A 22699-nucleotide genomic window follows, 5' to 3' on the forward strand; every position below is an offset into this window, starting at 1 on the left:
AACTGATTTAATGTTGGGCTGTGTGCGGCTCATGCGCAAAACACGTGCGAGCGGCTATGAGTGATGGTGGCCGTATATAAATGCATCATTCATTCACATGTACTAATTAAGCTTTTAATGTCATTTAAACTTTAAAAGTACATTAAAATAGAAAAAACACAAAAGTTATTCAACATGAAAAGCAATAGAAACGTAATAACGAAGTCTTTTAATCAGATAACTGCGCTTTGCAACTTTCTGATTCTGATTTTCAAAACGGCTCTTCTCAAAACAACAGAGAAATGTTAGTTAGCTTTAAATGGCTTTGACACACACGTAGGTTTAGCTAGCTAACATACCCTTGTATTTGAACAAAATAGCTACTCGCAATAGACAATAATAGACCATAACATATGAAAGAGAACTTACCCGGCAGTGTAAGAGCATGACTGGTCCACAAAGCTGTGCTGGTTGCATTTGAGGTACAGGTCATGGGGTTTCTCAGATTTCGCTTGAGACCGGTAAGCATTAGCCTCGATAGTAGTCGTGTCTCCTTCATTGCGTATTTTTATATTTTGAATATATCCCTCCGCTGCATACTGTAACCCCTTTTGCTTCGATCTGGAGGATATCATGGTGGTATTGCTCCAAAAAAGGTCACTGCCATGCACGGGTATACCTCTTCCCGTCATGGCAATCTGTCACGCTGGTCGTGTTTGACCATTTGTTTTTCGGAAGTAGCAATAGTAACTAAGGAGGGTGGGGCTCAGTGAAAGGCTAATTGTCTATTTTTCATTAATTCTGTTCCCTAAATTAATAAATCAAACAAATTCTTAATTCATGAAATCTTTAATTTAATTTCCCATGTTTCCAACACACAGTAAGAGATGCGATTTAAAAGTGAAAAATAATAAAATAAACCTGCAAAATTAGAGGGTTAGACAGTCAAGATTTAGGAAAAGAAATCGGAAAACCATAAAACCATAAAAATGAAGGCTATATCTCGAACAGAATCCAGAGGCATGGTCATGATCTTACATTTTCCTAACCCTGCGAAAAAGTTTTTTTTTCTGTCTCAGCTGTTTCAGTCGCACGGAGCCCCTCTGGTCCCACTTTGTCAAAAAAAAAAAAAATATATATAACTATCTTGTGGCCTCAAGATAGTAACTCGTGGCCTCAAGATACCAACCGATACTAACTCGTGGCCACAGTTTCGTTTGGGATAATTTTATTTTAAGTCAGTTGAACACATTGCAATTGTGTTTTAAAATACAACAACGAGCACCACAAAACCATTTAAGGAGGCTCATTTAGCAGTCTCCGTGCAGGATAGGAAACAGTCAACAAAGTAAATGACCTCAAACGTATGGCGTGCTCTCTTCATTTTATCAAATGATCATAATCACATCTATTCATTTTATAATCCTGCTACTAGCATTTTATTCAGACTGAAACCCCATTAATTCAAGTGAGAAAGCATTTTGTGTGTGTGTGTGTGTGTGTGTGTGTGTGTGTGTGTGTGGGGGTGGGTGGGGCTTTTGCACATCCTGTCATGCCGGTGACTGCTGCCTGCAATAGATGCATTTTGCAGCATTATGGTAAACGATTAATCGATTAATTGATCGTTAATTTAAACGACAATCGATTATGGAATTAATTTATATTTCACATACCTACCTAGTAACCTTTGATTCTCGCTATTGCCGCCGCCGCCATGTCATGGAGATGCTGTTTCCTTGTGAAAGTGAAAATACTTTGTTTGGCCTTCGAAAAGAGGATACAAGTACAAATTAGTGGTTAAGTTGTTTTTACAACAGTTCAAACCAAATATTCAGATGTGTTTTATGGAGGACTGTTTCCTGATCCTGGGAGAGAAGACTACAATGCTGGCTGTTCTGACTCACGGTCTGTCAGTATGTTTACATATGTAAAAGATTTGCCACAGATGATTCAAACGTGAGTTTTGAGCAGTGTAGAGCAGTGGTTCTCAATTCCTATCCTCGCACCCTCTTGCTCTGCATATTTTGTATGTTTCTCTTATGGCTACAGATGTTTGTTCTATTCAAACGTAAGTACCCTGCGTAGTGGACACCACAGGATATTCCTCCACGATTCCAGTTCAAAGTGAACATATGCTCAATTCAAAGAGCATTGAAGTGTGCGAGACGTGAATTTAAATTGTATGTATTTACAGAGGTATATGATGTCAGACGTGTGTGAAAACATTGTGCAGCACAAATCCGTGAATGAACAGATTTCCTCTGCTCAAGGATTAGGGAGCAATGAACACTGTGAAGGGACCAAGTTCATGCACGGCGCTCACTTCTAATGAATTGATTATCTGAATCAGGTGTGTTAACAAAGAGAGAGATGCAAAATATGCAGAGCTAGGGGTGCCAGGACTGGAATTGAGAACCGCTGGGGTAGAGTAGAGCTTGTTGTTTGTCGTTTCTCCGATCATAAATACAGACATGGTTTTATTTTTACCCTGTGCGATGCATCACAACGTGTAAAAACACAGTATAAGTCATTATAATCCATAATTATGTACTCACTGCAACAGATGGCTTCTTCTTTGTATTGAGTATCATTGTTTTTGTCTTGTGTCTATGATATGGTAAGGGCATAACATTTCCATCATGCGCTTAAGGCATTCGACCAATCACAAAGCACTGGATAGCTGGCCAATCAGAGCACACCTTGCTTTTTAGAACAATGAGCTTTGTAAAAAAAAAATGACAGGTTTCAGAAGGCAGGGCATAGTGGACAAACAATAACGTACAGTATGTGGAAAATAATGTGTCTTTTAAACCTTAAACTGCATAAATGCATTTCATTAAACCAAATGCACAAAATAATGTTTTTCATCATATGACCCCTTCAATGATCTGAATTGAACTTGAAATTGAATAGATCCAAACAAATCTGGGTAATAAACCCAGAACACAAAGTCAACCCTTAACCACTGAGATGTTCTCAAACTCAGCAACCATTACTTAAACTTGCAAAGGAACCTTGAGGGAAACCTTTATCTGTGGTCATCCATACATGCACGTTTTTGCAGATAAGCAGTTTCAGATCAGTTTTAGGCGGGTTCAACATACATTTTCCTTGACACTGCTTGTCTTGTGGTGCAGAATATTACATGTATTTTTAACTCTTTTTGAAGCTGCTATTGATGTGGTTTGTAACCTAGCTATATAAAAAACTAATTTCACATCCATAGTTAAAGGTGCAATAGGTTGATTGTCTTCAGAAATATTTTTTGTTTTGCTGGTTTAAAGTGTCTTCACATCCCAATAGCAGTCATTAAGTTAAGTGGTCTACATGTATTTATCTGTATTTATTTATTCTGTGGAAGGCCTAGGACCAAGAAACTTTCAGTCCGATTGTTTTAATTGTCTTTCCTACCTGCCTGTCAACATATGTATCTGCATACCTCCGCGCACCCTGTACGCGGAGACAGGATATGTCATCAGCACGTTCACGCACGCTGTGCAGACAGAGCTAGAATGGCAGACAAACATCAACAACTCCATCTTCCTTCCTGGTATTGTAGTACTTTAACTAACTGCACTATAAAGTTTTCTCACCGGTGAATGACACATGATGTAGCCTAGCGGTTGCCAATTCCTTGCACACCCGCTTTCTGCATATTTTCCATGTCTCGCGAACTGTGTTCCGATCGATATGATCCCTACACAGTGTTCATAGCTCCCTACCATCCATTGAACTACTTTGTTTACCCTAAAATTATTTAGCAATTTCCATAATCCCAGCTAATACTTTTGGTTTGCTTCAGATCTCTTTGCTTTTTATATGCAACCTTTCTTTTTGCTGTGTTTTATGAGATAACATTCTATCAGTGCTTCTGTTTTCTGACTGGTGTTTCTATGGAGGTCAGTTGATATTATGGCTAAATGTAATATTTTGTTGAAATTTAGTTTCAATCTTCCACTGAGTTCCTGTTGTGCTAGATTCTCCCAAACCAATGCAGCTGTCAATCACCAAAAGTCAAACACCATAAAACATAGCAGTGTCTTCTTCTCTTGATTCAGAATGGGCTCTTCACATTTCTTCTCTTCCAAGAAAACCAACATATGGACTCAGCACAAAGGTTACAGAAAGAGGCTTATTTTAGATCCAATATATTTTCACAGACAGCTCACAGACAAGCTATAAGATGAAATAGTTAGGAAAATCAATATCCAATCCATGACAAAAAAAGAACAGCTGCATCAACAAAAGGAGTTTGTTCTCTGCCCTTGTGTATCAGAAAAAAATAAAATTGATTGTTGGCCCAAACTCTTGCCATGTTTCTTGACATGTTCTCTTAATAAGAGTTATTGATTGATCATCCTGATCCAGCGGATGCTGAATAGTTGGCGAGGGATGGTGATCAGCAGCAACAAGGCGTACTGCGTAGTCAACAAAAGATAATATACATGGACATGTGGACTAATGGATGGGAAGTTGATCTGTGATCTTGATGGCAGTTAGAAGATGCACTGAAGGCCTCCACTCAGTGAAGAGGATGAAGGCTGTTAGAGCAGTGATAATGAAATAACACAGACTCTGGACTTTTACATTGAAGCAGTGATTCCATCAGTATTCTGAGTGTGTGTACATGTTAGAATGAGACAACCAGTCTGAATCACTGAATCACTAATGGTTTTTTATCACTCTCTCTGGCAATCCAGACTGTAATGAAGCCAGCTTGTTGAAGCCAGCTCCATTATTTTATGTCAGAAAATAAATTTTCTGTCACAGCATTGGGTAAGAATATGAAAAATACACAATCCATGAGCGTAAAACTTTTAACCGAACCTTGTAAAAGAAGACAGAATGTCAATTATGTAACCAGTATCTTGATGGTAGCTAATATGACATACAACGATTAAAAAATATATATTACTGTTTCCACAAAAATATTAAGCAGCAAAAATGTTTTCAATATTGGTAATATTAAGAAATATTTATACTGTAGAGCAGCAAATCAGCAAATTAAGAAACTAAACTGCGGAAAATTCAGCTTTTACATCACTTGAATAATTTAAATGTTAAAATATATTAAAATAGAAATCTGTTACTTTAAATTGTAATAATATTTCACAATATTACTGATTTATTTAATTTTTTGCATATAGCAGCCTATAGGTGAGCACAATCAGAATCAGAATGAGCTTTATTGCCAGGTATGTTTAAATATATGAGGAATTTGTTTTCGTGACAGAAGCTTCCGCAGTGCAAATGAAGGACAGTGACAGAAAAAAAAAACACAGATAAAAAATAGAACAAGGAAGGAAGGAATAACAATATACAAATTGACAATTGTATGTGCAGGTATTTTACAATAGACAGTTTTGTATGAACAGGTTTATTATGTGCAAATTTTAAGTGTAGACTAAGAATGGTGTTAGATAAATAAGTGTATGAGTGTATAAACAGTGTTGTGTGTGCCACAGTTTTTGTCAAGTGCTCATGAGATGGATTGCCTGAGGGAAGAAACTGTTCCTGTGTCTGGCCATTCTGCTGCATAGAGCTCTGTAGCGTCGACCAGATGGCAACAGTTCAAAGAGGGAGTGTGCTGGATGTGAGGGGTCCAGAGTGATTTTGCCAGCCCTTTTGCTCACTCTGGATAAGTACAGTTCTTGAATAGAAGGGAGGGTTGTAACGATGATTCGGTCAGCAGTCCGGACTACCCTCTGTAGAAAGTCAGATTTGGTAGCTGAGCTGAAACAGACAGTTACTGAAGTGCAGAGGATGGATTCAATGATGGCGGAGTAGAACTGTTTGAGCAGTTCTTGTGGCAGGTTGAACTTCCTCATCAGGTGAAGGAAGTAAAACTTCTGCTGGGTCTTTTTCACAATGGCGTCAATGTGAATGTCCCACTTCAGGTCCTGAGAGATAGTGGTGCCAAGGAACCTGAATGGCAGGTTGTTGAGAGTGCACCAGACAGCCAGTTCTTTAACCTCCTGTCTGTAGGCAGACTTGTCACCGTCCTGAATGAGGCCGATGAGTGTGGTGTCATCTGCAAACTTCTTTCAAAAACCTTTAAAAAATCCTAGAATATTTGAAAGTTTTTTTCTATTCTAGTTCATTTAAAACTGGAAGTCTACACAGGACCTGTTGAGGGGTGTAAATGTATGTGCTAACTGAAACTTTCTCTAGCATGACTTGATTGGATTAACAATGCAAACAAGATTTGTAGATACTTAACAACAGGGTGCCCTGCATCTGGAAGGAGGCAGCCCCTGCTTTTGGAGTTGTTTTTTTTTTTTTTTTTTTTTTTTAAACTCTAATCAAACAAAGCTGAACCACAGCTGGTTTTGGGGGTTCAATTTAAAATGACAGACAGGCTTATTGTTGAAATTGACATGCTTGAAATCAAAGACTGCACAAAGAATAGGAGGCAGAACACTAGAAAAACAAGGGGCCATTTACACAACAACGTTTTCATCCAAAAATGGGAAACTTATGCATTTTGACCTTGTTTAAATGACGTTTTGGGGACTGAAAACTAATATTTTTGAAAATGGTAAAATTAATAAATGACACAAAATGTAGGTAAAGTAAAAATCAGCAAACTCTGTTGAACCAAATAAATAAACAAATGTTTAAAATTACAAAAGTCAAACAGGCACTTTTACATTTCGTTTTAAAACTAAATCATCTTGTCTGTCTCACCTCACTCTTCTTGACAGTCAGCTCGACTCACTCTCCTCACATGATGAATGAAGTCTCTGATGCGACTGTCATTGATCAGCGGCCTTCAGTTTTTAACAGTAGTGTCTGTTCTCTAAGTGAAATAAATGATTTTTATCACTATAAAAAAATGTAAACGATGGTGAGGACAGTGCCGCGGTGGGCAAGTGACGAAACCAGTGTTGCCATTTAATACACCGTCAACACAGACTATCGCAGCAAGACTAGCATTCATCTGTTGTGAAAGACATTGCCTTAACTGAATCTAAAACCATAAAAAACATTTTAATTACCTGAAATAAAATAAACATTAACGGAAATAAAATAAAATAATTTTTAAGCATATTTTTTTTTTAGCTGTAATTGCCATAGCAACATTTTTAATGTTTTTTTGCGATTTCTGTAAGACGTTACATGTCACAGTTTTAAGTCTAGATGTCCTGGAAAGAGCACAGAGCTTCAGAGCTTTTAGAGATACCAAATGATTGGAGTTTTGATTATAACCACGCCCTCTCCTTGGTCTTTAAAAATGACTGACATTAATTTATTGATCAAATTTAAACCCTTATGTAAATATGATAATATTGTCTAATGATCATGTAAATATTACCCATTTTAAAATAGTTTAAATCAAACTGCACAAATTAACATCTCAGGAAACTGTTATGGGGTTTCAAGTCAAAATATGATCGCAAGAAGCAGAATTAAGTATATATTGACTACTATTTTATATATGTATGATGTTTGGACCCATGTCATGCCAGCCACCCACCCCTAAAGCTACGTAAAAGAAGAATTTTCTTCTCCCTTTTTGCTTTCTTTCTGAGCTCAGTGTAAGAGAAAAAGAGGAGAGAGAGGGGGATACAAAGAGTGGATTGTGTGAAATGGGTTTTGTGACAGTATTCAGGCAGCAAGGCTCCAAGGATGGAAGGATGTGGGGAGCAGAGCACTGTGCGTGCGTGTTTGTTAAGGGAAGCGCTTATCTAGTGGCCAACTCAGGCGTAAGCTGTCAGGCCAAGGTCACGTGACCACCGTTGTCATGACGAGCAAGCGTCACCCCGTGTACAATGCTCAGCCGTGCAGTTCATCAGACAGTCAGAAGCTTTGACTGAGAGCCCTACACTACGCTACACTTACACTTTCTTTCTTTTATTCTGCTTTTACAGCCATAATATTGTGCTTTATAACTACTGCAGGACACTTCAGAAAATGTTTGAAATCACATTTTTGTCAACATCATGGTACTATTTAAAAACTCAAAATCAAAATTAGAACATCAAAAAACTTTTTTCAAAGTTGTAAATAGAACAAAGTTTCCGGTTTTTCTATTTCCACATTTTACATTTAACTTAATGTATTACCTGCTGTTTCTTTGTAATTATTTGTGAAATTTACTAGCAATTTCTGAGTGAAAATTGTTTCACCGCCAAATATTTTTTCAGTGTAGTTCATATATAAATGCTTAGTCGACAAATAACTTTTAAAAAGTAATTTATTAAAAAAAAATTTACAAACATGAAGGTGTTATATTATATTACAATATATAAGAATAAAACTTTCATTCAAATTATATGGGGTATTAATAAATCAGTTTAATCATAATTACATAACATGTAACTTAGTAAGATAAGCCCCCAAATGAACATAATTAAAAGATTTTACATTATTGTGAAAGTGGTTTTAAAGGTTAGATTTTTGTTATATAGTGTTTATTTCCGTTTATAATCTGCAAATGATATATTTAAGCCACACAAGATTTTTGTTAAATGGAAGAAAACAAGTTTTATTCAAAATGAGAGAGAAAAATCTTTTGCAGTTTTGCTTCTCAGACAGGTAGTTTTCTTTTTTAGTTTATTTAAACAGGACAGATATGAAAACAAGGAACTGGTGAAGAGTAGAATACCATATAGGACTGTAGTATTTGTTCACTCATATTTAACCAGCTTTTATTAATTCCCGTTCACAAGTATGCTATATGAGCATCTTCAGAGTATAGACCACAGAGAAAATACTAACACACCATCAGTCAGCATGGAAAATATATCATGTGACCTCTGACTATTATTATTGAATCAAGCTATATATTTGCTATATATTGCTATATATTAATGGTTAATGTCTTTTGAAATGTGCATGTTCGCATAAACTACAATAATGAATATTGACCATTTGGTAAACATGTCTTATAGTGATCGTGTCCTGTAAGTGTAACCCTTCTATGGTTTCTGGGCCATTTTTGTTTTCTGTCATCTGTTTTATTTTTTTATTTTTTTTAAATGTTTTAGGTTGTATTGTGTGTGTGAAATTTTTTTTTGTCAAAGTTCAGCAGTAACACACACAAGGAGTATGATGTTATCTCAGTTTAGGGTTTGATTGTGGTGGATGTCTTTCAGGCTTGGCTGATTCTAACATTTAACCTCATGAACACGGTAGGCATGGATGTCAGGTCACAAATGTGACCCTTTCTCTGATGAACAGAAAAGCTCAGATCAATGAAAATCCATATAGACCTTTGAAATGAAGACTTGAGTCAGAATGTTCTGTCCACGCATCATAATTAAAGTACAGTGGCTGTCAGTCTTCAGAATGATAGCAAGTGTTCCATATGATTTGTGCAAGTGTGAAGAACACATTAAAATTTAGGGGGCTTTCACACCTGGCCCGTTGTTTCAGAACCTGGTGTGTTTCCCCCCTTAGCTCGGTTGGTTTGGGCATATGTGAACACGGCAATCGCGCTCGGATCCGCGCCAAAACGCGCCAACAACTCTGGAGCGGTTCGGTTGTAGTGAGAAAGCAATCCGATCTAACAGACCAACAAACCAGGCTATTACAATGTAATAATGGCTAATTACGTTATTTCCGTGAAAAGCATTAGCTTTGTTGTTTGGCTAATTCCTCAAAACAAACCTTTGAATGTCTGTGGGTGAGCACGTCTTCGCCATTCAAAATCAAAGCACACTTTTTCATTTTATAATGCCATCTTATTACACTTGTTCCTAGTAGGTTGCATTTTAAAATATAAGTCTCTTGTGTCCCCAGAATGTGTCTGTAAAGTTTCAGCTCAAGATCTTTTATTATATAATAAAAAAAAAAGCCTATTTTGAGTGGAAGCAGAAACACACTGTTTTTCATGCCGGTCTCCTTAAATGCAAACAAGCTGCTGCTCCCTGCCCCCTTTTCCAGAGTAGACCTGTGCCATTACAGCTGGGACCTTCTAAAAACATCTGTTTTCTTTCTGATTATCATGTTTATGGTGCTGAAATCATGCGTTTTAAACCATATTAGTTTAAACTTCTGAAATATGGTTTTCTGAGTGCACACGTACAGAAAGCGGCTGTCACAGCGTGTGAGTACTAAACAAAGTTCTCATTCACGCACAAGTTTATGTAAAAACACACAAGTTACAAAAACAGTCGGTTATGTCTGTGAAGGTAAACAGCTGGGAAATAAATTGCATGTTCATTTTAGATCTGTGTGGCAGCAGCAATATACAGTAAATAAATCAATAAATCCACTTCTTGTCTCCTCTGAAGCTGGGACTCTAAATAGTGTTCTGTACTCGTCTGTGCAGCCAAAGACTTTCTTGCAGAAAAAGGCTTACCAAAACAAAGTTACTGGGTTAATCTTTTTTACATTTCCTTGGTTGGTAGATGCACCGGGGGACCTGATAATAGCACTTGAAACCTGGAAAAGTAATTTCATGATATCTCACCTTTAAGTTACAGTTGAAGTCAAAAGTTTACATACACCTTGCAGAATTTCCAAAATGTTAACTATTTATAGATGTTATTGTTTATTTAGTTATGACCTGAAAAAGAAATTTCACATAAAACATGTTTACATATATTCCACTAGAGAAAATAAGTTGAATTTATAAAAATGACCCTGTTCAATTGTTTTACGTACACTTGATTCTTAATACTGTAATCCATAGCTGTTTAGTGACAGTTGTTCATGAGTCTCTTGTTTGTCCTGAACAGTTAAAGTGCCTGCTGTTCTTCAGAAAAATCCTTCAGGTCCCAAAATTATTTGGTTTTTCAGCAGTTTTGTGTATTTGAGCCCTATCCAACAATGGCTATGATTTTGAGATCCATCTTTTCACACTGAGGACAACTTAGGGACTATTAGGGACTATACTATTAATGCTCAAATGCTCACTGATGCTCCAGAATGAAAACAATGCATTAAGAGCCGGGGGTACTTAAACATTTAAGTAGCTTCTGAAGGGAAGTACTAAATAAAAAAAGAGAAGATATTAAGGCAAAATAAGATAAATGAAAACATCTTCGTTCTTTTCAAAAGTTTTCACCTTCATGCAAAAACAAAGTTCCTTTTCAGGAACTCGAGCTGCGTCGAAGCGCTTGGGGAGCGTCCCTGACGAGACCGACTCTGAATATCGTGTGCAATCTGTCCAACGGAAGGGCGTGACGTCACGGAGCGGGGTGACGTTGCGACCAGGAAGCTATAAAAGCACGTGCCGTGCGGCTGGCTTCAGCTTTCGCTCTGTCAGCAAGCGCTCTGTGTGTGCATGTCAAAAGTCTGTCCCGTTGGTCTTATTTATTGTTGTCTGTCCCTTAGCCATTAAAAAGATCGCTAAAACAGCTCAATATGCCTAAAGTAAAGCAAAAGACCAAACATATAAAGGGCGATTCCAAGCCACGTTATAGATTGTGTGTTCCTCCCTGCCCTCGCTACATTACGAGGGGGGATACACACAATCTGTGCGTGGCTTGCCTGGGATCGGGCCGACTGTCCGCATTGTGAACGATTGCCAATGCGGACGCTTCGATCCCGGAGGGCTCTCTTCGAGGAGGGAGCCTTCACCAGCGTTCCTCGCGGTGCTGGCCCCGCTTCTGCCGAGGCAGAGCGGCTGCTGCACTCGTGGGGTTTGCAGGTGGATCTGTCAGAGGGAATGGAGACGGGCCAGTCCTTATCTCCTTCCTCATCTGCCAGATCCGGCGCCCAAACCCTGGGTTCGGAAGCACGCTCGTCGGTTTCTTCCCCCAAGGGTGAGGGATCAGCTCTTCACCTTTCTTCCTCCGAGGAGGTCGATGTGGAGACTGTTGCTGGGGATTCACTACCCGTATCGCCCCAGTATGAGGAGCTTTTGGAGGTGGTTACTAGAGCAGTAGATAAATAAAAAATCGAATGGCCTGCTGAAAAACAAACTGAGCCGCAGAGAAGCAAATTAGATGAACGCTTTCTGCGGCCGAGGCAACCACCTCCACGTCGGAGCCTTCCATATTTTCCCAATCTCCATGACGAAATATCGAGATCGTGGAACCACCCGATTCACTATACTATGGCAACGTGATGGGGCTGGGAGAGCGGGGTTATAGAGCGATGCCACGGGTTGAACAGACGCTCGCGGGCTATCTGTCACCCGGCTCGGCATCGTCTCTAAAGGCTCCGACATTGCCCACTAAGCCTCTTCGAGTTACATCATCACTAGTGGGCAAAGGTTATGTGGCAGCGGGTCAGGCTGGGGCTTGCCTTCACACCATGGCAGTCCTACAAGCTTATCAAGCTGACCTGCTGGGAGATATCGATGAGGGAGAGGGGATCAAGTCTGAAGATATCGAAGAGCTCAGAAAGACCGCTGATCTCTCCCTCCGCGCAACTAAAGAGACCGCTCGCGCAATTGGGCGGTCTATGGCAGCCTTAGTGGCCGCGGAGAGGCATTTATGGCTGACCCTGTCAGAGATAAAAGAAAGAGACAAGGTCTGCCTCCTGGATGCCCCGCTTCAAGCCTCGGGCCTGTTTGGCGACACAGTCAACACTATCGTCGACAGGTTCCAAGAGGCACGCAAACAGGAGGCAGCTTTCCAGAGTTTCCTCCCTCGTTGCTCTCGTGGTGCATCTGGGCGGGAGATCACCACGCCACATACCGGCTCCTCATACCGGGAAGCGCAAAAACAGAGTGTCGCCGCTCGTGTTCCCCCACGACGGGACCGAGAGCCTCAGCGAGGCTCTGAGTTGGGGGCTTCTAGGGCTAAGCCTGATTTAAGAATAGTCATCGAAGCCCGGAAGTCCTCGACGAAAAGATCCTGACGCCAGGATCCAGAGGGTAGCCCCTACTGGGGTAGAGTGCGGTCCACCTCATTATACGGTGCCCGTCTCACCTCAGTGCCCTCAGGAGGTCGGTCTGCCAACCCTGCCAGCGTTTCAGGGCGCAGCGGCCTCCAGCGAGCTCTGCTCCCAGTTACTTCCGCCCGTGAGCGCAGTGGAGCTGGGATGCTCGCCGCCCCTTCGGGGGCCTCTTACACCAGAGGTCAGTCTCGAGAGACTGATTCCCTTAGTAGATTATTTAGCAGCGTGGAAGCTACTGCCAAATGTATCTCATTGGGTCCTGCGTACAATAGAAAAAGGGGATTCGACCATGATGCAGGCACGTCTGTCTCCTGCGATCCTCACATCAGTCGAGAGAGTCAAAGAAGGCCAGCCACTCACTGTCAAACAATTCCAAAGATTGTTAGGGCTGATGGCAGCTGCATCCAACGTGATACCTTTTGGCCTGCTGCACATGAGACCCCTACAGTGGTGGCTCAAGTCCAAGGGCTTTTCCCCGAGGGGAAATCCACTTCGAGTTATCAAGGTCACGCGGCGATGCCTTCGTGCCTTAGACATGTGGAAGAAACCTTGGTTCTTGAATCAGGGCACGGTGCTGGGAGCTCCTTGTCGCCGTGTAACGCCAGCGACAGACGCGTCCCTCACCGGTTGGGGTGCGGTCATGAGTGGCCACCCTGGCCGTGGTCTGTGGAGTGGTCGCCATCTGACATGGCACATCAATTGCCTAGAGATGCTAGCAGTCTACCGAGCATTTAAATATTTCCTCCCAGACCTGAGAGGTCACCATGTGTTGGTGCGCACCGACAACACATCAGTGGTCTCTTATATCAATCACCAGGGGGGTCTGCTTTCACGCTAGATATTTGTCATTTTTTAATATATCGGCATCGGCCGATATCTGTGTTTAGTAGCGCCGATTTAAAGTCAGGCACGTCGACGGGCAGCCCCGTGTTATTGGCGCGGTGGAAAGTGCTGCTGCTGCCACTGCATGTGAAGCACCCCAAGCCAAAACTTTTGGAAGATTCAAAAACAGACCTGGGAGATAAAGGTAGTCAGAGAATTTCATTCTGTGAATGGGGTGGAGAAGTTGGCAGCTCTAACAAACACTGCAGCGTGATTAAGGGCTCTGGTACTCGCCTCGCTCACAGACAGCACTGTGCTCGGAAAGACAGCTGTCCTGGAGCTGCCCAGAACGGTGAATAACATGTGTTCGGAAGCATGGTTTGATGCAGACAATAACCAGTTTTCCATCCAACTCATTTGTATTTAGGGATGTCAGTATTTGATAATTTCCATGATCGATCGTCGTTTAAATTAACGATCAAGTAATAACCTTAATGCTGCAAAATGCGTCTGCAACGGTATTATTATTATGTGCAAAAGCCACTTGGAAAAAAAGCTTTCTCACCCGAATTAAAGGGGTTTTAGTCTGAATAAAATGCTAGTAGCAGGACTGTAAAATGAATAAATGTGATTATGATCATTTGATAAAATGAAGAGAGCGCGCATACGTTTAAGATTATTTTACTTTGTTGACTGTTTCCCGTCAAGGAGACCGCTGAATGCGCCTCTTTAAATGGTTTCGTGGTGCTCGTTGTTGTATTTTAAAACGCAACTGCAATGTTTTCAAATGACACTATAGTAGTGGTGCAACGGATCATCATTGATCCGTGATCTGTTCGGATCAATATCTTCGGTTCGGCACAAACGTGACCCGCGGATTGATTTATTAAAAAAAAAAAAAAGTTGCGCATGTTCAGTCCACACTCAGTGGTAATGCCGAACGGATGAACGGAGGAGTTTGAACGCCCCGCGCATTTTGGCTTCCCTGTCAGATATAATGATGAAGGAAAGAGGTTAGAGTGAAAAGATTGTGCCAGACCTTTATGAACAGGAGAAGAAAAAGTTGTAGATGAACTATCCCGAGCATCCTCTGTTGCGCTTACGACAGACGGGTGGACGTCCAGGGGGATGGAGAGCTCTGTGACGATAACTGCTCACTTCATCACAGCAGACTGGGAGATGAGAAGTCCTTATTATTATGTTAAAAAGAAGATATTATGCCATGTGCACTAAGTTGATTTCATATATTTTAATGTAATAAATTAATGCTAATAAAAAAAGACAAAACTTATGTTTATTTGTCTTGGCCTTTTTTTTTTTTTTTTTTGCTGATCCGAGAAATGATCTGATCCATACGAGGATGAGCGAGCGCGGGTTTGACTAGACAGGGATTTGGTAGTCTGGCAGCGTGGGCACATCGTTCCCCAAGCGCTTCGACGCAGCTCGAGTTCCTGAAAAGGAACGCCTCAAGGTTACGTATGTAACCCTAGTTCCTTGAAGGAACGAGACGCTGCGTCGCAGAGCCATACTCCCGGCACACCTGCCGGCGCTTGCTTCCCTACACGAAGCTGAAGCCAGCCGCACAGCATGTGCTTTTATAGCTTCCTGGTCGCTACGTCACCCCGTCACCCCGCTCCGTGACGTCACGCCCTTCCGTTGGACAGATTGCACACGATATTCAGAGTCGGTCTCGTCAGGGACGTTCCCCAAGTGCTTTGACGCAGCGTCTCGTTCCATCAAGGAACTAGGGTTACATACGTAACCTTGAGGCGTTTTTCACCTCTTCGTGCATGGTTTTTCCTTCTGGAGCATCAGTGAGTATTTGAACCTTTTGTAATAGTTGCATATGAGTCCCTCAGTCAGTATTAGGAATCAAGTGTATGTAAACTTTTGAACGGGTAATTTTTATCAAACTATTATTTTCTCTTGTAGAATATATGTAAACCTCTATGTTAAATATCTTATTCAGGGCAGTACTAAATAAACAATATTGTTGCATTTAGTACGATCACTCTTAATTTGGTAAAATAATTAACATTTTGCAGATTCTTCAAGGTGTGTGTGAACTTTTGACCTCAACTGTATACACTGAAATTGTTGAGCCTCCACTTACCCTCCTTGATGTGGCATTTAGTTACAGTTTCAAATCTCTCATGTTGATTATAGTTTCTAGGGTGAAAATATCTAAAATAATAAGGCAGGCGCTAACCTGCATGAATTTGTCTGCTCTTTCTCTTGAAGGCTGGTGTCATCCATTCACGCTGTTATGGCCACCACAGCTGGCATCATCGTGGTGTCCTCCTGCAAAGGCAATGTGATTATGGACCGGTAAGTATGCCAACCCTTGACACACCTTTCACAGTGCACCAATGAGAAGCTTTTCTGCAGCAAAGGATCATATTCTGCATCTTTGCAAAAAACCTTGGTATAAAGGTAATGATAAAACCGATCCAGATCCATCGCTGCCTGGAAACTGACTTGTCTACATAGAGTTCCAGTCATGCTAAAAATCACAGTATTGTGATGAGAAAACACATGTACACATGTACATATGCACATATATAGTGTATATGATTGTGCCTATAATAGTAATAAGGTGCATGTTAGACATTAGTATTTATTTCAGCAACCAATTACAATTAAATTCTACACTAATGTTTAAAAGTTTAGAGTCTGCAGGATTAATTAGTTTTCTGCAGCAAGGATGTATTAAATTTATGCAAAAGTGACAGTAAAAGTGAGTTTTATAATGCTACAAAAGTTATACTAATAAATACTTTCTATTCATCAAAGAATCCTGAAGAAATGTGTCCTGGTTTCCACATAAATATTAGGCAGCACAACTGGTTTCAAGACTGATGACAAAAAGAAGATTAATCACGATTAATCATTGCTCAGAACTAATATGTGTGTATATATATTAAAATACAATCTTAAATGATTATGATATTTTCCTATATAAATGTTTTCACTGTATTAAATAAATGGGGCCTTGGTGAACTTAAGGGACTTCTCTCTCTCTCTCTCTTGCCCTCTCAAAAAAAATCTCACCAATACCAAATATTTATTGTACATTCTGTTCTCATAAATTATGAAAATGCAGCATACGTTACAAAATTTGAATTCTGATTGCTCTGAAGCATCATTACAGTATGTCAACAATTTGATCTTCAAAATGGTGCAATGCCACTTTAAGAAGGAGGTCATTTAGACCTTACCTGCCCATGCCTTTCTTCATCTCAGTGGCCAATCACAACAGCCTCTGGGGTAACAGTGCATACCTCTGTTTCTATGCCACATCTGCTGACCCCTTTGGCTCCGCCCCTACCCCAAGGACACAGAGAGGAGGAGATTAGGTACACAGAGTCCCAGGGCAACAGCTGTTATCTTCCTCTCTCTGCCCTTCCCTGGTACTAGAGTGACACCTGCAATTTCAGCCTCTGCCACCTGTTCATGTGGGGTGGGGGAAATGTGTGTGTGTGTGTGTGTGTGTGTGTTTGTGGCGTAACGGGGTAATCCATAGAAGGCACTTGCCAGGCAGGCCTAGTGAAAACTCCCAACCGCCCTGTTAATCCCCCAGAGGCTTAATACTTGGCTTGAGCACATGTGCAGCCGTGATCCTGAGTGACAAGGAGCATCCAATGACACTGAGTGTTAAAGGAATAGTTCACTCAAAAATGACAGTTATGTCAATATTTACTCGCCCACATATTTCACAGGATGCCCTAGCTACTGTTTGGAAATTAGAAAATTATATTTGCATTTACCTTTCACTGTAGTTATATAGAAAAGAGCAGCTTGTACATTTGTTTGGGGTCAGTAAGATTTTTAAAATGTTTTTGAACAGGGCTTGAAAACAAAACAAAAAAATTAAATAGGTTCACTCCGAGCAGAATCAGTATTTTAATGTTTCTGTTCCTGCGTTCCTCTGATATTATTACCATTCCAAAATTGGTTCAGGTGGAAGAAATACTGGTCAATAACGTATTTTTTTTTTTTAAACAATTAAGATTACACCTTTACCTTGATTCAAGTGCAATGTGATTATAATATAAGGATTTTTGATTGTGTTTTATTGTACACTGTATGACTCGTTTTCTTTATTTTATATTAATTTATAAATTGAAAAATTAAAAAGGGCAGAAAAATAGAAATACTCATCTAAATTAAATGACTGAAAAAAATGAATAAAAGAAGTAATGTTGGAACTGACTGGGGAAAAATATGGCAATGACTTTCTGAAGTGCATGAAAACTGAATTTGTCTTGGAAAAATGTACTGGACCCGGAAATAACCTCTCTCTCTCTCTCTCTCTCTCTCTCTCTCTCTCTACTGTATATAAAGTATATATTATTATGTAAAGTATAATATTATACACTATAATATAATATAATGTATTGTATTATAGTTATTATATCTAAGTTGTCCGTCTGGAATGCAGCATTAGGTTAACATCAATAAACGATTGTGTACTACAATTAAGAGCCATTCCATAAGGTGAAATTTCAGCACTTGACAAGTGGATAGTGACTCCTAAGTAGCACTTAAGAACAGATACGTGTGTTCGCTTTACATGCATTTTTGGGAAACGCACGTGAAACAATAACGAACAATCGTCCAAATGACCAAATGTATACTGTACATGCCACTAAAGAAAAAAGTCAAAAAAAAAAAAAAAATCTGTCAACACTTTAAAGATATTAAAGTATTTTGAAGATATTTAAAAAAGTTTGCTGCATTGTAAAAAAAAAAAAAAAAAAAAAAAAAAAAGTATAAGAACAAACAAACCAAAAAAACATGAGTCTCTCGTTGCATTTAATTAGCCCTATTACTTTCGGAAATAATGTAGGCTAAAATGGCTTTAGGCTAAAGCAAAATGTTAACAAATATTATTAAAATCGTTATTAGTTTTTCTCCAAAACAAATCATCTAAAGTTTAGGCTATAAAAACGTCAATCCAAAAACTAATTAATTTAAGGTGAAGCTGATGCCTACCTCTCTCATTCGGCAGGAATCCAAATGTTTCCATATTCCCAACATATCTGGATGCTCAAATATGATTTATTATGTAGTGTTTCTACTTTTATTGACATAAAACATCATCCTACACATCGGCTTTATCAGCACAGTGAAGGCATGGTCACGCTGAACGCAACAAATTTTGTACAGCGGAGCAGTGTAACTTACAGGCTTCAATATAGCAAAATGTCGTGTCGGCACGATGGTCATACCAAAGCTGGTTGGTTATACAGAAGCAAGACATTATTCCAAGCTATCAATCTTTTACAAAATAATTCAAATTGTAAAGCTTTTGCAAAATAAAGAAAACTAGGGGCCCACTCTCTGCTGTTGAATTTATCTCACATATCCTCAGATAAACTCTAAGGGCGGTGCATTGCCATTGTGACTTGACTATGATGAGTTCACAGCTGAGTGGACATTTCACTCGTTGGCTTCAGCGTCATAATTGCATATGCCGTACTGCTGGAATTTGTGATTGTTTGACAGAAAATTTCAAATATTAAATGGAATGATAAAGATAACCGGCCATTTCAAATTTTCGATTGTGTTCGGAACTATAAAATTTGATTTCGTTTCCGTTTCTGGTTCTGTTCCTGCCAAAATTTCATTTGTGTTCCTTGAACCGGTTCAGAGCCGTGTTTTCATAAGTGTCTTATGCTCATCAAGGCTGATGAAAAATACAGTAAAAATAGAAATATTTACATTTACATGTATGAATTTGGCTGACGCTTTTATCCAACATTCACCCTATACTTTTTTTTTTTTTTTTACAAATTTTGTATTTTTATTTTTATCATCAGTATGTGTGTCCCTTGGAAACTGAACCCACAACCTTTTGCGCTGTTAACCCAATGCTCTACCACTAAGCCACATGAACGTAATACATATGAACATATTAGTTATTACAAGTTAAAATTATGTTTTTTATTTTAATAACTTTTCAAATGTAATTTTTTCCTTCTTTAACTGATTTTTCAGCAGTCATTACTCCAGTCTTCGGTGTCACATGATCCTCCAGAAATCATTCTGATATGCTGATTTGGACACATCTTATTATCGTTGTTTAAAATAGTTAGCGCAGGTTAATGTTTTAGTAGAAACCATGATACATTTTTTTTCAGGATTTTATTTGATAAATTTGATGAAGTTTAAATCAGCTGCATATATTTGAAATATAAATCTTTTTTTTAACTTTCATTTTTGTTAATTTTAATGCATCCTTGTTTAATAAAAGTATTAATTTATTTAAAAAACACAAACAAAATAAAACAAACACAACTGTACTAACCCCAAACTTTTGTACAGCAGCATACATGGACGGGACATGGGATTAGGATGTAGTGGTGTTAGGCAGAAAGGAAAAGAATACAAAAAAAATCACCATTAAAATATAATTTAACTAAACTGTATAATTTAAGTCTTCTGAAGCTTTAATGAATACTGTTAATTGACAAGTATGTATGCTCACTGATAATATTTGCGCATGGCCAGTGCTTCATATACTTATGTTTTATGTTGTGCATATGTGAAACTTACATTTAGCATATAATTGATGTATATCATGTGTGTATGAACAGTATAGAGATGTTCCAGGTCAGTGTAGCCGGAAGCTCTCTTTGTGATTAAACAATTAAGCACTAATCACAGATGCAAAGTCTGTGGATCAGTGTGACTTTGAATTAACAAGTATTATTTTAATATTGTATCAATTTATTAATAGATTTTTTACATTTTTTACATAATGCATATAGTAGACATTATATAAAATGTAATATGGACTACTTCTGTAGCCTAGACATTTAAAAATTGCTGCTAGAGAGCGACATAATAAAGGGTGGTAAGCAAACATTTTTAGCTACACCCTATAAAATACACATCTGTTAAAGTTGTTTGTCTACTGCAGTCTACACCTGGAAGACTCTTCTAGGTGAAAATCTATTATAGTATATTTTGCTGAAAAAATAGTTGGCATACTGTTCAAAAGTTTGGGTTCAGTAAGATTTTTAAAATGTATTTTTTAAGAAGTTTCTTATGTTAACCAAGGCTGCCTTTATTTGATAAGAAATACAGTTAAAAACAATATTATGAAATATTATTTCAATTTAAAATAAAGTCTTCTATTTTAATGTTTTAAAAGTAATTTTTTCCTGTGATGGCAAAACTGATTTTTTTTGCATCATTATTCCAGTCTTCAATGTCACATGATTGGAAATCATTCTGATATGTGACCCTGGAGCACAAAACTAGTCATAAGTAGCACAGATGTATTTGTAGCAATAGACACTGAATGGGTCAAAATTGACAATTTTTCTTATATGCAAAAAATTATTAGCATATTATGTAAAGATCATGTTCAATGACAATATTTAGTAAATTTCCTACCATAAATATATCAAAACAAATTTTTTGATAAGTAATATGCATGACTAAGAACTTTATTTTAAAGGGTTAGTTCGCCCAATTTGCAAAATTGTGTCATTTATAACTCACCCTCATGTCGTTCCAAACCCTTAAGACCTCTGATTATCTTTGGAACACAGTTTAAGATATTTTTTTTTAATAGCCACATTAAAAAAGTTAACCGCTTAAGTCATTTGTGGATTAATGCTTATTGGAGACACGAACTGTTTAAAACAATTCAGATGGATTTGGTGAACTGGTTCAAAAAGATCCGGTTACTTCGAATGATTCGTTCGCGAACCAGATATCACAAACTGCTTTGTTTTGAACTGTCTTACAACAGACACGGAAGAGAAGACAATGCTGAATAAAGTCGTAGTTTTTGCTATTTTTGGACCAAAATGTATTTTCGATGCTTCAAAAAATTCTAACGGACCCTCTGATGTCACATGGAATACTTTGATGATGTTTTTCTTACCTTTCTGGACATGGACAGTATACCGTACACACAGCTTCAATAGAGGGACTGAGAGCTCTCGGACTAAATCTAAAATATCTTAAACTGTGATCCAAAGATAAACGGAGGTTTAACGGGTTTGGAACAACATGAGGGTGAGTCATTAATGACATAATTTTGCAAATTGGGCGAACTAACCGTTTAAGGAGATTTACTTTACAGGTGATTTTCTCAGTATTTAGTATAGATTCCAGATTTTCTAATAGTTGTATTTCAGACAAATATCATCCTATCTTATCAAACAATACATCAATGGAATGCCTATTTTCAATTTTTGGGGGTATTTTTGTTAAAGCAAAATTTTAAGCTGTACAAGTGATTTTATTTTTTGCAATATAAATATTTTGTAGCACTGTAAAAGTCTTTACTGTAACTCTTGGACAATTTAATCCATACTTGCTGAATAAAAGAAACAAAAAAAAAATTATTTGGACAGCTACCTTCTAGAATGTTTTTTATAAGATGAAAAAAAAAACTGTCTGAAATCACTCCACACATGATTTGTTCACCTGTTCTGTTCGTCTTCTGTTCCAGACACTGGCTGGCCACCTATTTTGTCATTTGGTATGGCGTTCCCTACATGTCATATGACATCTTCGCCATGTACCTCAGCCATTACTATCGCTTCTGGGTCAAAGGTCACAAGGACTATAAAAGCCACTCTCTACGAACCGTCAACTCATTTGTGAGGAAAGAGTTCCTGCTGGTCCTCCATCACATTGCACTACTCACCATCCTACTGCCTGTGACTCTGGTGAGAGAGAGAATAATAGAGAGGACAGATATATATAGGATGAGTGATATGACAGACAATAATATGATGGGACAGAGTAATGGGCATTCTCAAATAAACATCTCCAACTATAGCCAGGACCAAAGGGTAGGGAATGTAAATATGGGGGATGCACTGCTTTTGTGTGCGTTAAGTACCTGATGCGTGAGAAACAATTACCTTAATAGCAGCTGTTTCACTGCCAGAGAACATGCAGTGGAACAAACACACACACACACACACACACACTGGTGGAAACCTGCTCTTTTGTTTGGTGTCTCTGGGCTGTCAGTGGTTATAAGAGATCACGTTACCTATGCTTCCATTATTCACACACAGCTGCTACTCGGATACCATCTCACACACACACACACACACACACACACACACAC

The 22699-nt window shown here is 38.7% G+C and overlaps 1 protein-coding gene across 1 annotated transcript in view; it reads left to right on the forward strand.

Moving 5' to 3' along the window:
• tlcd3a (TLC domain containing 3A) overlaps positions 1-22699 on the forward strand; it is a 31704-nt gene that overhangs the window by 1499 nt on the left and 7506 nt on the right. The window contains exons 2-3 of the mRNA XM_026212321.1: positions 15838-15924; positions 22070-22289. Of these exons, the coding sequence (XP_026068106.1) occupies positions 15838-15924; positions 22070-22289 (307 nt within the window). The remainder of the gene's footprint in view (positions 1-15837; positions 15925-22069; positions 22290-22699) is intronic.

The sequence above is a fragment of the Carassius auratus genome, chromosome 30 (assembly GCF_003368295.1).
Source record: "Carassius auratus strain Wakin chromosome 30, ASM336829v1, whole genome shotgun sequence".
Classification (NCBI taxonomy): domain Eukaryota; kingdom Metazoa; phylum Chordata; class Actinopteri; order Cypriniformes; family Cyprinidae; genus Carassius; species Carassius auratus.